The following is a 16299-nucleotide window of genomic DNA, read 5'->3' as shown; positions in this document are numbered from 1 at the left end:
CAGACATTTGAAGCTGCAAGTGATCAGAAATCATTCAACAAATCTACCCCACTGACCTGCAGGCCCAGGAATGACCCACCAGGACTCACCTTGAAGCCAAGAGCCAGCAAGTGCCCAACTTCACCGCCGCCATCTTTGATCAAGGCATCTGCAAGGACCCTAACCGCACCTCCCACCCTCAGGACTGTCTAACAGAGGCGCCTGCCGTCCCCCGGCTGCCCGCCCGAGCCACTCGCCGTCATTTTTAATCGCACGGCCCGCGATTCCAAAACAAAAAAAAGAAGCTTAAAAAGCTCGAGTCATGTAGACTCTTTTGGCTGGCCCGGGGAAATCTCAGGCATTATGGCCCGGCTGTACTGCAGAATAGAGCGGTTTCTGTGGGCGTGGCCAAGCCACAAGGACCCTGAGGAGGTGGCCATATCCAGAGGCAGCACAGCTCCAGAGCTTGGCTACTGCAGACCAATGCTTCGTTACAGAGTCATACAACATGGAAACAGACCCTTCAGTCCATTCCAAACATCATCTCAACCTAAATTAGTCCCACCTCTCTGCTCCTGACCCAAATCCCTCCAGACTTTTTCTGTTCAGGAACTTATTCAAATGTCTTTTAAACATCCTAAGTACCTGAATCCATCACTTTCTCTGGCAATTCAATCCACCTATGAACCACTCTCTGTGTAAAAAGGTTGACCCTCATGTTCTTTTAAAATCTTTCTGTTCTTACCTTAAAGATATGTCCCATAGTTTTGAGCTTTCCACCGTCAGAAAAGACCCTCGTCATTCACTTTATCCATGACTTTATAAACCTCAGTAAGATCACCACTCAACTCCCTGCTTCTTCACACTTAAAACGTACACCCTCCTTTATCCTCCTTACACAGATATATCCATTTGTCACAATTACTAGATATCGTTTTCCATGAAAAAAATAGGATATTGGGTGATTCATATCTGAAACCAAAATTGCTTGAGAGACTTACAAGTTCTGGCAGTATCAATACAAACATAGAGAAAAAAAGCAGAATTGATGTTAAATCCAATCAGTCTTCTGCAGAACAGTTTGGAAAAGTTAAACCTAATTTCTCTTGATTTTTGTTTCACATTTCCTGCATCTAGGCCTTATTTTAGAACATAGAAAAGTACAGCAGAGAACAGGCCCTTTTATTGTGCCGAGGTTTAATCCTAATGTAAAATATAATAACTTAGCCTATGCACCCCTCAACTCACTGCTATCCATGTGCATGTCCAGCAGTCACTCAAATGCCCCTACTGACTCTGCTTCCACCACCACAGCTGCATTCCATACACATCCCACTTTTTACATCTTTCCACTTTCACCTTAAACTGATGCCCTCTAGTTCTAGACTCCCCGAACCCAGGGAAAAGACTTTGTCTATTTATCCTATCCATGCCCCTCATAATTTTGTAAACCTCTATAAGGTCACCCCTCAGCCTCCGACACTCCAGGGAAAACAGCCCCAGCCTGTTCAGCCTCTCCTGACAGCTAAAATCGTCCAACCTTGGCAACATCCTTGTAAATCTTTTCTGAACCCTTTCAGGTTTCACTCCATCTTTCCGATAGGAAGGAGACCAGAATTGCATGCAATATTCCAACAGTGGCCTAACCAATGTCCTGTATAGCTGCAACATGACCTCCTAACTCCTGTACTCAATACTCTGACCAATAAAAGAAAGCATACCAAATGCCTTCTTCACTATCCTATCGACCTGTGACTCCACTTTCAAGGAGCTAAGAACCTGCACTGCAAGCTCTCTTTGTTCAGCAACACTCCCTAGGTTCTTACCATTAAGTGTATAAGTCCTGCTAAGATTTGCTTTCCCAAAATGAATTAAACTCCATCTGCCACTTCTCAGTCCATTGGCCCACCTGATCAAGATCCCGTTGTAATCTGAGGTAACCTTCGCTGTCCACTACACCTCCAATTTTGGTGTCAGCTGCAAACTTACTAACTGTACCTCTTATGCTCACATCCAAATCATTTATATAAATGATGAAAAGTAGTGGACCCAGCACCAATCCTTGTGGCACTCCACTGGTCACGGGCCTCCAGTCCCAAAAACAACCTTCCACCACCACCCTCTTTGAGCCAGTTCTGTATCCAAATGGCTATTGTCCCTTTATTCCGTGAGATCTAACCTTGCTAACCAGTCTCCTGTGGGGAACCTTGTCGAACACCTTACTGAAGTCCAGACAGATCACATCCACCACTCTGCTCTCATCAATCCTCTTTGTTACTTCTTCAAAAAAACTTAGCCAAGTTTGTGAGACATGATTTCCCATGCACAAAGCTACATTGACTATCCCTAATCAGTCCTTGCCTTTCTAAATACATGTACATTCTGTCCCTCAGGATTCCCTCCAACAACTTGCCCAACACTGACGTCAGGCTCACTGGCTTGTCTTTACCACCTTTCTTAAAACCACATTAGCCAACCTCCAGTCTTCCAGCGCCTCACCTGTGACTATTTATGATACAAATATCCCAGCAAGAGGGCCAGCAATCACTTCTCTAACTTCCCACAGAGTGAAAGGGTACATTTGATCAAGTCCTGGGAATTTATCCACTTTTATGCATTTCAAGACATCCAGCACTTCTCTGTAATAAGGATTCACTCAACCTATCCTGTCTATAACTGACATATGCTTCATTCCTTTTCTTAACCAAACCCTCAATTTCTTTCATCATCAAGCACTCCCTATACTTACCAGCCTTTCCTTTCACCCTAACAGGAATATATTTTCTCTGGATTCTCATTATCTCATTTCTGAAGGCTTCCAATTTTCCAGCCATCCAATTACCTGCAAACATCTGCCCCCAATTAGCTTTTGAAAGTTCTTGCCTAATACTGTCAAAATTGGCCTTCCTCCAATTTAGAACTTCAACTTTTAGATCTGGTCTATCCTTTTCCATCACTATTTTAAAACGAATAGAATTATGGTCGCTGGTCCCAAAGTGCTCCCCCACTGAACCTCAGTCACCTGCCCTGCCTTATTTCCCAAGAGTAGGTCAAGCTTTACACCTTCTCTAGTCAGTACATCCACATACTGAATCAGAATATGTTCTTGTACACTCTTAACAAATTCCTCTCCATCTAAACCTTTAACACTATGGCAGTCGCAGTCTATGTTTGGAAAGTTAAAATCTCCTACCATAACCACTCTAATATTCTTACTGAGATCTCCTTACAAATCTGTTTTAAATTTCCCTCTGACTATTTGGGGATCTATAATACAATCCCAATAAGGTGATCATCCCTTTCTTATTTCTCAGTTCCACCCAAATAACTTCCCTGGATGTATTTCTGGGAATATCCTCCCTCAGTAAGTCATAATGCTGTCCCTAAAAACGCCACTCCCCCTCCTCTCTTGCCTCCATTTCTATCCTTCCTGGAGCATTTGTATCTTGGAACATTAAGTTGCCAGTCCTGTCCATCTCTGAGCCCTGTTTCTGTAATTGCTATGATATCCCAGTCTCCTGTTCCTAACCATGCCCTGAGTTTATCTGCCTTCCCTGTTAGGCCCCTTGCATTGAAGTAAATGCAGTTTATCAGTCCTCCCTTGTTCTCTGCTTCATCCCTGCCTGCCCTGACTGTTTGACTCGCTTCTGTTCTCAACTGTACCAGTCTCAGATTGATCTCTTTCCTCACTATCTCCCTGGGTCCCACCCATTCCCCACCTTTCTAGTTTAAATCCTCCAGAGCAGCTCTAGCAAATCATGTTGACAGTATATTAGGTGTAATCTATCCTTCATGTACAGGTCACTTCTACCCCAAAAAGAGATTCCAATGATCCCATACTCAGCTCCTCAGCCATGCATTCATCTGCTCAATCCTCCTATTCCTGCTCTCACTAGCTCGTAGCACTGGGGGGAGTTCCAGATATTACTACTCTCGAGGACCTCCTTTTTCAAATTCCTGCCTAACTCTGTAATCTCCCTTCAGAATCTCAACCTTTTCCCTTCCTATGTCGTTGGTTCCAATGTGGACAATGACCTCCTGCTGGCCCCTCTTCCCCTTGAGAACATTCTGCACCCTCTCTGAGACATCCTTGATCCTGGCACCAGGGAAACAACACACCATTCGGCTTTTTTGCTGCTGGCCACAGAAACGTCTGTCTGTACCTCGGACAAGAGAGTCCTCTAACACAATTGGTCTCTTAGAAGCTGACGTACCCTTCGTTGCATTAGAGCCAGTCTCAATACCAGAACACTATTGTACACTGCTTGTGGACTTGTCATAAGATCCGTAAATATTGGACTAAAGTAGCAAATGCCCTGACAGAAATCTTGGGAACAGAAATTAGACTGGATCCAGTATCTTTCCTTTTGGGCTTTTCAAGCTTACCTTCCCTGGAAGTGCATAGGAAGAAATTATTTTCCATTCTCTCTTTCTGTGAAAGGGAAAATATTTTGGTAAACTGAGTGGCTGAGGGTCCTCCTGGACCTTTGAATTGCCACAGAATAATCATGGAATATATTCCCCTTGACTTCCTTACAAACCTCGTGCACCAAAAAAACCGAATTATTCCATAAAATATGGCAGCCCTTCTTGAATTACACAGATAGATATTTCGGCCATTCTGTCTTTTTCGGCTTTTATCGAATTGAGACAACGGCCTTGGCTGGTCCGGGGCCCCTTGGGAAAGGAATCCTGAATGAATACGGGTTCTGTTACAATTTGATGTTAACAGATTCCGAGCATGTACTTTACTTCTCAATTTCTGTGTTATCCATTGCTTTTTCTTTTCTTGAATAATGTAAGAGATTTAAACATCCACTCTGGTTAGTTGTCAGTTAGATTAGTAGTAGTTGAGTTTTGTCTTTTTTCTTTTCGGAATCTCTTCTTTAGTTTGATAGATTTTGGCTATAAATTATTTAAGATTGAATTGTATATCAATGTTTAACCTTGGGTTTTTTTATTTGTAAAAACGTTAAATTTTCAATAAAAATATCAATAAAAAAACATGAATTCTGTTTCTCCCCAAGTGTTACCAGATCACTGAGTTTCTTCACTCATTGTATTACTTTTGTATTAGTTTTCTTTTTATGTATCCTGATATTATTGCCCAAGGTGTGAAATAATTTCACAAGTGGCTGGGATCCAATGACAATCTTTCAAAGCTGTTGGTACGTAAGTAGGCTAGTTTGCCAAGTTTCAATCCCACAACAGCATCAACGTACATGGTGCCATCATCTCAGACGACCACAGGCTGTTCTCTCACCAAAGAGAGGCATTTGCAGGACAGTCATTTTTCAAACTGTGTTTAAACAACACTTCAATGATCCAAGTGGTGGGTAACTATGGGAACTTTATTGTGAAATGTTTTTCTCAAATCACATATGGGATAAACCACATGCATTCATGGAATAAAAACTGAGAGAACTGCAGATGATGTAAATCATAAATAAAAACAAAAGTTGCAGGAAGAGCTCAGCTGGTCTGGCAGCATCCATGAAGAGAAATCAGAGTTAACGTTTCAGATCCAGTGACCCTTCCTCATTACTGATGGTAGCTAGAAAATGTCAGTTTAAATGCATAATATAGGGTTGGCAGTTGGGGAAGAGATAAGGAGTAAGCAATAGGTGGGGAGAGACAAGGGAGTGGATAAGGAGGGTGAGTAGTTGTTACTGGAGACTGTTAATGGCTAACAATAGGTCGCATGTAATGGCAGATGATGTGACCAAAGGCCTGGTGCATGGGGTAGGATGTTAAGACATGGGAGAGTTCAGGCCCTAAAATTATTGAACTCAATATTGAGTCTGGACGGCTGCAGGATCCCCAAGTGGAAAATGAGGTGTTGTTCTTTTAGCTTGTGCTGAACTTTGCCATAGCACTGCAGTAAACCTGAGACGGAGATGTTGACCAGAGAACAGGTTGGTGTGTTAAAGTGGCAAGCAACTGAAAGCTCAGGGTCTTAATTGCGGGCAGCATGTAGATGTTCTGTGAAATGGTCACCCAGTCTACCCTTTGTTGCCCCAATGTAGGCGAGGCCACATTGTGAGTAGTGAAAACAGTAGATCAGATTGTGAGAGGTGGTGGCACAGTGACTCAGTGGTAAGCACTGGGGAAGGTGCCATGGGGGGTTATTGGGAGTGAAGGAAGAGCGTACCAGGCTGTCCTGGAAGATGGACAACCACTAAAGGTGGAATCCCCAATGTGGAAACAGGCCGTTCGGTCGCACAATTCCACACCAACCCTTTGAAGGTCATCCCATGCAGACCCATACCATCCTGTATTTCCCATGGCTAATGCACCTACTCTACGCATCCCTAAACACTATTGGTAATTTAACATGGCCAACCTAACTAACTTGCACATCTTTGGATTGTAGGAGAAAACTGGAGCACCTGGAAGATGGACAAGGAAGAGACCGTTCCCTCCTGGACATCCTGGTACATATTCCCTTCATTCCTAACACCTGCACTCCCCACTCTCACCACAACACCTTTCCCGACAACTGCTGAAGGTGTAATATTTGCCAATTTCCCTCCTCAGAATCCAAGGGCCCTAACAAATCTTCCAGGTGAAGCAGGACTTCTTTACCTGCACTTCTGATAACCCAGTCTAGTGGATTCGTTGATCACAATGTGGTCTCCTCTATATTAGGGAAACAAACAGTAGACTGAATAACCAATTTGCATGACATCTATGTGCCCCTGCAATACAGACCCTGAACTGACAGTTGCCTGCCATTTTAACACACCACCTTGATCCCTGGCTAACATCTGTCTCAAACCTCCTGCTGGACTCCGTAGCCCGCTACCCCATACACCAGGCCTTGTTATCGACGAAGGAGCGACGCTCATGAAACCTCGCGTGCTTCCAATTAAACCTGTTGGACTATAACCTGGTGTTGTGAGATTTTTAACTTTGTACACCCCAGTCCAACACCGACATCTCCAAATCATACCTATAATTAGCTACTGTCTCCATGAATAGCTATTCATCCTCCCAGCCAGATCGTTAACCACTCCTTTGTCTGTCCAACTGTTCTCTCTCTCTCTCTCTTTGAGCTCTATCCGCACCTATTGTTTACTCCTTGCCTCCCCTCTCCCCACCCTATCTTCTGCATACAAACTGACATTTTTCCAGCTACCATCAGTTCTGATGAAGGGTCACCGGACCCAAAACATTTACTCTGATTTCTTTTCACCGATGCTGCCAGATCTGCTGAGCTTGACCAGCAACTCCTGTTTACGTTTATGTAATACCTTCTCAAAAGACATCAATCCCCCCCAAAAAAATGCATACCATTAAATCTGAACTGCAGTCAAGTTTTCAGAAAATAATTTTCCCCAGCTTAAGTTCCCTCAGTCAGCCACTTCATTCAAAAACAGAAATTGCTGGAGAAACTCAACATGTCTGGCCGTACCTGTAGAGAAAAAAAGTCAGCATCTGTTTCAGTGACACTTTATCACCGAAATGTTAACTCTGCTTTCTCTCCAGCAATGCTGGCAGACCTTCTGATGTTTCTCCAGGACTTTCCGGTTTTGTTTTAGGTTTCCAGCATATGCATTTGTTGGTTTTATTACAGACAGTTGATTCATCTGTTTTGTGTGTGTGGCTGATGGTATAAAAAAGGCACAGTCAGTGACAGCAGCCTGGCCGTCTATTTATGCCTTGGGAGCATTTTGATTCATGCCCCAGTCACACAAAAAGAGCACACTCAAGCTTAGTTTTCTCTCTGATCCAAGATTTTGGGAAAGCAAATCTGAGCAGGATGTAAACACTTTATGGTAAGGTCCTAAAGAGTGTTACTAACCAAAGAGGCCTTGGAGAGCAGGTTCATAGCTCCTTAAAAGTAGGAGTCACAGGTAGATAGGATAGTGAAGGCAGCATTTGGTATGCTTTCCTTTACTGGTCAGAGCACCGAGTACAGGAGTTCGGAGGTCATGTTGTGGCTGTACAAGACATTGGTTTGGCCACCTTTGGAACATTGCGTGCAATTCTGGTTTCCTTCCTATTGGAAGGATGTTGTGAAACTTCAAAGGGTTCAGAAAAGATTTACAAAAATGTTGCCAGGGTTGGAGGATTTGAACTGTAGGGAGAGGTTGAATAGGCTGGGGCTGTTTTCCCTGGAGTGTCAGAGGCTGAGGGGTGACCTTATTGAGGTTTATAAAATCATTGGAGCATGAATAGGATAAAGAGACAAAGTCTCCTGCCTGGTTTGGGAGAGTCCAGAACTAGAGGGCATAGGTTTAGGAGAGGGGAAAGATATAAAAGAATTCGAAGGGGCAACTTTTTCACATAGAGGGTGGTGAGTGTGTGGAATGGACTGCTAGAGGAAGTGGTGGAGGTTATTAAATTACAACATTTCAAAGGCATCTGGATGGGTTTATGAATAGGAAGGGTTTGGAGGGATATGGGCCCAGTGCTGGCAAGTGGGACTAGATTGGGGTTGGATATCTAGTCGGCATGGATGAGTTGGACTGAAGGGGCTGTTTCCATGCAGTACATCTCTATGACATGAACTGGGCAGCACTTTCCAATCATTACATGCCAGCAGATGAGATGACATGTTCAAGCTCAGGAATGGAAGATCAGCATTCTAATTTCAAGGTAGCAGTGACATTAAGTGACCAAGGCTGGCAATCATCATGCATAAAACATCAATAACAGAATATATTTGCATGAGAAGTAGTGACCGATGAATCACTCTCTCGAACCATGCAATCATTAGTTGTAGTAGGCATTGAAAGAAACAACTTGCCATATCCACCAAAAGTAAAACATGACACATTTTATTCTCAACAACTTCACTTCAATACAGATGTTTCGAAATCTTTTTTATAATTTCTTCATGAAAACTAGAGATATACAGCACTATTGAACACCGGAATACAATTAAAATGAGCTGCAGTGGGAAAAAAGTTAATTATTTCTCACAGAGGCACCTGAACAAGCATTGGGTGTGGGTAAAAGTCAGTACATCCAACCCAGTTCAGATGCAGAAACACAAATGATATTCAGTATTTAAAATCTAACCGGGGCTTTCTTTGGGTGACTTCTTCAATGCATGATTGCTGTCTATATTGCTTTAAGGAAATCTAGTCTTGAACAGCAGTCACGTTGTCAAGCAGTAAACATAAACTGAGAAGTAAAATTCTTTCACCCGACAACCCCTGATCAGGCCACAAAAATGAAAATAAGCACAAATCTCATTGAATTCACCATTTCACACTTTAGTGTAACCTTAGTCAGTTCATTCAACCCATATCTTCAGCATGTACTAATTTTATTACTAATTTCTATTTTTAATCCTTGGTACGGAAAACGTTGTGTCAGCCATTGGGAAAAATCAACAAAGTCCAATCCCTGTTGTGGAAGCAGAATGATCCAAATGGTCATCTTGCTCAGCTTGTGCTGAATTCACACATCTGGGCTTGGGCACTGGGGTCAAGAACCAAGATTGACCTTCAATATCAATGGGCCTCAGGTGGGAGAAAAGCCAGGGTTCCTGCTCGTGCTTCCTCATTTCCAGCGACATCAGCTGCAAAGTCTGGATTCATCTCAGGTTACAGTGGCATTTGAAGGGGATACCAGCAGTGATCAGGCTGCCAGTGCTGATCCCAATCATGCCCTACCTAGCAAGATGCACAGCTTTGGACTGGGAAACGAGCAGTAAACAATAAGTGGAAACACCCGAATGAATATTTTGCACAGAGCACTGAAAATTCATTTCAATGCAACAAGAAATCTTGAGTGCATGTGCAGGGCCAGTTCACAATGCACTAAAATTGGGAATGGGGTTAAAGATGCCCTGCCACGCATTGCAAGCATGGGTTTTTCAAAAGGTGCATCCACGAAGCTGTAAACTATTTCATGAAAGCAGAGCCAGTAAACACTGCAAAAAATGACATGCTCCAATACTTGAAATATTCAGCTGAGATCACAAAGGAATGTCGTCCATAAACAGTTCAATCTGAAGTGTTGCTTCCAGCATTTTGCTCCTCATCCTGTCATTTTGCACTCATCAAAAACACTTGTCCTTTCACTCTTGAAATGATCCGGTATGAGGACTGCATAAATGTTTAATGCATTCACATTAAATTCACTTGCCTAATTGATTTGACGATTGACTTTTCAATCAAAAAATTACACATCTCAATAAAAATGGCAAAATAATGTCTTGCAAATGGTGTAGCCTCAGGGCTCTCATCAGAGTGGCAGTGAGGTGACTGATATCTCGAGGCAGGATACAGTCAGAGACCTGGAGGATTGGAGGAGGATTGTGAAAAAAAACACCCATGTCATCCTGCTGAAAAGGTAGAATAGAGTTGTGCAATGCAAGAAGTTTGGTACATGGCTTGGAGTGTTGGAAAATCAACCCTGTAAGTGCACCTACTTGGTTTCAACAGGTCACTGCAGTCTAACCCATCAGCCAAATAAAAAGATCATCAGCCAAACTTTCTTTTCCCCCAGACCAATCTCCTTTTTAAAACATTGTTAACACATGTGAGGCTGTTAAATAACGATATGGAACAAACAAGGCTGCAGCTCATGGCCTTTGGTAAACCTTTGATTTGGTGATGAATTAACCATGTCAAACTGACTTGAGCCTGCATTTGTTGAACAGGGTTTCTGTTGCCTGTGCACTGTTCAGACACGTGACAGGATCTACGCTGTCTCACCAAAGCCACCTTATCCCTCCCCTCCATGCCTCATGCCCCAATGTCCCTCAATTTCAGTGCTAGAACTCCTCAGAGCACCATTCTCCCCCAACCAGTGACCATTGAAGAAGATTCGTCAATCATTCCCAAATTAACAGGTGGCTTTCTAGTTGGGGTATATCTGGAAAGGAGAATAAAAATGCTTAGGCAGTGAACTTGTAGTGGCCCAGATGAATCTGCAGAAGAGAATGCAGTTGGGAGAACCAAGTGCCCTCAGGATTTCTATAGCAACACACAACTGTGGGTTGTCGAAACAATTGAGACTTGTAAAATAAGTTACTACAAGCCTGGGAGAAACCTATACTTAAAACCAAAGACGCCTGAACCTTAAAGTGGAACTTGGTAAGCACATTGTAGTTGCAGTTTGCAAAGATGAGACCTTCTGATGGGAGACAAGCCAAATATTCCTCAAATGTTCCCTTTTTTTTGACTTGTTTGACAATCTCCCATGAATAGCGATTTCCAACCCCTCAATGCCCCCATCACCTCCAACAGCACTGAGCCAGTACTCTCAAATGCCTTCCAAAGTAGGTATTATCTGCACAATGACACTCCAACTCTGTCACTTCTCTCTTTTGGTTAACAAGTTTTAAAACATAGGTGGGAGTGGGATTCAAATGGACGTCACCACAAGAGAGTGGAACCTGAATCCACTCAGCTCTGCAACCACAACAAATGAGCTTGTGTGAAGCTGTGCTGGGAATTATTTTGAAAAATGACCAGTGAAACATTTGGAGCAAGACAGCAGCTTTTGCCTCAGAACTGAGCAAATTTCTATCCCATTGCCACGAGTTAAACCAGCTCACTGTACATACTGGAAAGGTGTGCAGCAAGTTCCAGAATGTGCCTGCATCTCTATTCGTGCCAAACAGCTCTCAAAACCCATCAAGGCAGGCCAGACATTCATGCATAAAGACATGCATAAAACCTTTCACTGAAACAGCCAAACCCAAGGCCTTTGGATTCAAACAGCAGAAACATACCATTCAGCTAAAACACAACATTATATCTGTACAATTTCTGACAGTTTCTTTTGTGCCAAAGTGGGGAGTGTTTCCAAGTATCTGTGTACATTCAGAAACTCCGAAACCAATTCAAAACGTGACGGGGGCAGTGGGAACAAATGGATAGGAGCCAGAAAAATCGCTGCAAACTGGAACTGTTTTAGTCCAACATTTGCTCAAACCACTGCTGTCTTAGACCTTGGAGAAGCACAATGAAGTTCAAACAGCCCAAGTCTTTCACTTTCAGTTAGGACAAAAGAAAAGGTGGAACAAACTGTTAAAGCCAAACAGAGACAATAAAATCTTATTCTCAGAATGAAGGGAGAACAGAGTGTGCAAAATGATGGCCATCATCGTAAGTAGTATTGGTATGTCAGTTAAGTTCCTGCCTCTTGTAGCCTTGCAGTCCTGCCCTGCTAGATGACAAAGGCTTTTAGGCAGCCTGTGGCCACTTTGTGGAAACTTCTGCAAAGGAGGCTTGTGACAGGTTTCCTTTATCAAGTCATAACTGGTGACTCCCTTAAAATAAAAAGACAACTTGTGGAAACCACAAATGCTGGGCCTACATGGTAGAGCAGTCAGTTATCCGCAAATAGCACAGAGGTTCTGACATTTCTAGGGACACACACAACATCAGAACTGGTCTCCCCTTTGTCATCGTGGGGGCAGAAGTAGGTTATTCATGGTCCATTAAGGTGTGTCGGGGCAGAAGTAGGTTATTCATGGGCTAATGATAAATTGCAAGGCTTGTGGACCTTGGAGTGTAGGAGCTGACAGGGAGAGCGAAAGAGTATCTCAGAAGGAAACTATTTCCTTTGGTGGGATGGTCCAGAACAAGTGGGTATAACCTCAAATCAAATGCAGAGCTACTTCATTCAAAGGTGATGACATACAATACTTTGACACACAAGTCTGGAACTCTGCTCAAAAAAGCTGCTGAAGCTGGGGCTGAATTGAAAATTCAAAACTGGGACTGATAGCTTTTTATCAAGTGTGAGCTTACTCAGCATGGTAGCTCAAGTTCAGATACAGATCAGCCAGAATCGAATTAGAGTGCCAAACAAGCTGGATGAGCACAATGGGCAGCTCCTGTTCCAATGAACTTTGTACATGCTGGCTGACTGGGTGTTACCAGCAGTTTCTGTTCGTGAAAATCCATTATTCGCACCAGTCTACTGACTTGTCTTCTGGAATCACGTTTTATCCTTGTCTTAGCTTTCACATGCAAACACTGTGATATACAAGCAAGAAAAATTTCCCAAAAGGCTCCTGACCTCTTGCAATAAATCGAAAGTCAATACAGGAAAAGCCACGTAAGCAGGTGACAGGAGCAGAACCTGCATGGTTAGCACAGTTCCAGACAAGGCGTCTGCCCCTCAGGTCTCTCTAATGACCAGTTTTGAAGTGTAGATACTTGGGGAGGAGAAGGTGGGGGAGAAGCGAGAACCTAATGCATTAACGCTGGAGTTTCATCATGAGAAACTTGCGACAATTCAATGGCAAGACAGTTTTCATGCTCACACAGGGAAGACAGCAAGATTTAATGGGATCCCAATAAAGATGTCAAGTTCTTGAACTGCCAGTTGGTTTGTGAAATCCTGCCAAATTTAACAGGCCAGCAAAAGTGACCACAGACCAGAGGCACAGTTTTTCTCAGACTGGGTTTGAAGTTCATCAAAGGCAGTACATCTCTTTGCAGTCCTCCTCCACACTCAACCCAGTTTCCACATGCACACGGCAACTGAATGGTCAGCTGAGAACAGGCCTCAGGCCTGATGGAAAATGAAGTCATGATGATGTCAGCCACATCAAAAGCAGGCTGGACACAAGGCTGGATGACTGACCCTCTGGATCAGTCAAAACAAAGTGGCAATCCAAGAGCTTATTTCCCCCCGAAACAACTGCACCGATTTCGTTGAATTCCTGACTTCATCCATGATGGGTCAAGCCTGGAGAACGGAAGCTGCAGACAAACTAAGGAGGCTTTTCTTTGAATGGAAATATCTTATGGTATCCATAGCGTGGGCCATGAACAATCTATTGAAATTCCAAAGAACTGTGATTTTTAAAAACTAAGGAGGGAACCTATGACAAGCATGTGCCAATACCTTATTTGGCAATTTTTTTTAGCAGCATTTTAACCATTATTGCCAACATTGCCATTCAACTTCTTCTCTCATCAGTGCCAATGCATTTCCAAACCCAGCTCCTTTAGGCATCACTACCTGAGAACTAGTACTGGACGACCACCACAAAGTTACATGAACACTTACATAATAACACTGACTGTAAACTACGTGCATCTTCAAATGTAGTTTAGTGATTGTGATTTGTTTGGAAATTAAAATAATCTTTGTTGATAGACAGCACACTGACTGTTGAAGGGAGTGGTCATGTACTTGAGCCAAAAAAAAATCATTTCTCAACATTTACCTCTTCTGGGTAAATCGCAAAGTTCTTACTGGGGATGAAAGTTTGGGGTGTAAGTTAATTGTTTCAAACCTCCTCAGCGTATTTTTTAATGTTTATTCCAAGAACTTGAGATCTCCGGGGGAGTCACTCAAACGAAGGATGTCAGCTAACTTCTGGTGACACTCAAGAGTTGCAATCATTGTCTCAAATCAATGGGCAAACACTGAAGGAATCTATGATTGTATCACTCAGATCTAGTGTTCGTTGTGCAATCAAACAGCATTTGCACAGCACAAAATGTCACTCTAAACCTCACTGCACACTTCTGGAGGGCAGCAGTGTCAAGAATAGCAGCAGAATTGTGTTACTGTCAATGTCAAGAAGCACACAGTACCCCAATTCAACGTCTGGAAATAAACAAGTCTGTTTTTAAAAGGCACTGTTAAATTACATTTTTGTCTCCTTCAATTTATAGTTAGGCAGCTTAGTAACATTTGGTTGTATGGTAGTGCTTTATATTTACACATTTAATGCAGTGTATAAAAGATAATCATGTCCGCAAGGAGGCAAATCACTTGAAGGACTGAACACTGTGCAATGTGAAACATGAGTCTTGTGCGATTTTGGTCATCCCAGCTTCAAAATTGAGGCTGAAGCTAAGATCAAGCACACAACCTCAATGAAGGGGTGTGAAAATGCAGAGAGATATCCAAGCGAACTGCAAACGTGAGCCACTTGATGTTCTTTGCGCATTGTCGAGGCCTGGCTGAACCATGCTTGTCTGGAATCCATAAAACAGGCACAATGTGGAACCGGCTTCAGGCTCGTCAACCTTCAGTGCCTCGATCAGGTTGAAGGTGGTGATCTTTTCTGCCACAATTACTGTCTTTCAGAGCAATACAAGATTATTTGCACAATGCCATGGCCTGAGATTTCGACAATTTAGCAGGTTCGATACAGTTCTGTGAAGGTGATTATAAAGAGAGCATCATGGTCCTTAGCTGGCCAAGTGTTTCTAGTGAGATGCTGCAAATACAAAACCCATGCTTCGGCCAAATCACTCCCTCGCACCTTAAGGCTTTGGATTTCGGGATTTAGAGGGAAAAGGCGCTGCAGCAAAGGGGTCAGCTTGTGAAGTCCTGAGGTGCAGGGAGGCAGGGTTGTCAGCTCCTCGCACTCCTTGCATTTTATCAGGAGTGGCTGGCTGGTTCTGTCGCTCATCCTCCACCTTGTAGTGACGGGAGTATTTGGCCAGGGCCCGAGGTCGGAAGGGCTGAGGGCTCACAGCCGCCAGTAACCCTTCTTGACTCAGAAAGGTGCCGGGGAGTGGGTGCATTTGGTGGTTTGCAAAGTCTGTGGAATTCTTTAAGGGCTCCATTGATCGGTGAGCTGCCACTACATCCCTGGACTCTTGCTGGCCACTGGCTTTGAAAGTTCCGGTAGGATGTTGGACTCCCCCGGATGATTCGGTGCACGGCTCTTCAAAACCAGGGAACTTACTCTGGCTGACCTGAAGGCCACCCTGGGCCATGCCACCGAACTGAGTGTGCTCGGGCATTTCTTCACCGGCATTTGTGACTGGCGGGTAGGGAACTGTCTCCTGCAAAGTTGCCAGAGTTTTCTTTTTCGAGAATGGAGCCCGGGAGAAGACGTCAACCTCCTCAATTGGATTTCGAGCGGGGCTGACTTTGGCCTTGAAAGGGGCCTTGGTGAAAACGTCGACAGTGCACTCTCCGACCTCAGCACTCCTTGGGCTTCCAAAGGGAGCCGCAGAAAACACATCCGTCTCGACCGTGCTTCCTTCGCTTGTCTCCTTGGCCGGGGATTCCGACAGAGTCGTGGCACCTGAACGGACATGCCCACGCCGTCCTTCGACCACGTTCTGACCTTTCCCGGTCTCCTCGTCCTCTTCCGAATCCATGAGGAGAGGTCTGTGGCCACTGCTGTCCAACAGATCGCCACCATCTTCGATGCATTCGTCATCGCTGCTGTGCACAGAGTTGGAGTTGGATAGGTGGGCTTGGCCAGGCCAGTTCATACTCCGGTTTTCACACCCTTTGGATTCACTGAGCTCAGAAGTGGTGCTCGCAGTCGCCAGGAACTGCTCCGCAGGAAAACTGGTTCCATCAGCTGGGAAACCTGGGAAGAGAACAACAGCTGGTTATTCCACAGTGAAAGTAGCATGGCGCTCC

The 16299-nt window shown here is 43.9% G+C and overlaps 2 protein-coding genes across 7 annotated transcripts in view; both read right to left on the bottom strand.

Moving 5' to 3' along the window:
• nfu1 (NFU1 iron-sulfur cluster scaffold homolog (S. cerevisiae)) overlaps window positions 1-158 on the bottom strand; it is a 31521-nt gene extending 31363 nt beyond the window's left edge. The window contains exon 1 of one of the 2 annotated variants that reach the window (XM_060856501.1): window positions 90-158. In XM_060856501.1, the coding sequence (XP_060712484.1) occupies window positions 90-133 (44 nt within the window). In that variant the 5' untranslated portion in view covers window positions 134-158. The remainder of the gene's footprint in view (window positions 1-89) is intronic. The other variant, XM_060856502.1, reaches the window with a different exon arrangement.
• Window positions 159-8741: 8583 nt separating this feature from the next.
• The window catches only part of LOC132836999 (AP2-associated protein kinase 1-like), a 128229-nt gene continuing 120671 nt past the window's right edge, over window positions 8742-16299 (bottom strand). For all 5 annotated transcript variants that reach the window (XM_060856619.1, XM_060856621.1, XM_060856618.1 and 2 more), the window contains one exon: window positions 8742-16246. In XM_060856619.1, coding sequence (XP_060712602.1) covers window positions 15180-16246 — 1067 coding nt within the window. In that variant the 3' untranslated portion in view covers window positions 8742-15179. The remainder of the gene's footprint in view (window positions 16247-16299) is intronic.

This window comes from Hemiscyllium ocellatum, chromosome 48, assembly GCF_020745735.1.
Source record: "Hemiscyllium ocellatum isolate sHemOce1 chromosome 48, sHemOce1.pat.X.cur, whole genome shotgun sequence".
NCBI lineage: Eukaryota > Metazoa > Chordata > Chondrichthyes > Orectolobiformes > Hemiscylliidae > Hemiscyllium > Hemiscyllium ocellatum.
Note: the sequence above shows the minus strand (reverse complement) of the source record. Positions and strands in the feature narration are given on the sequence as shown.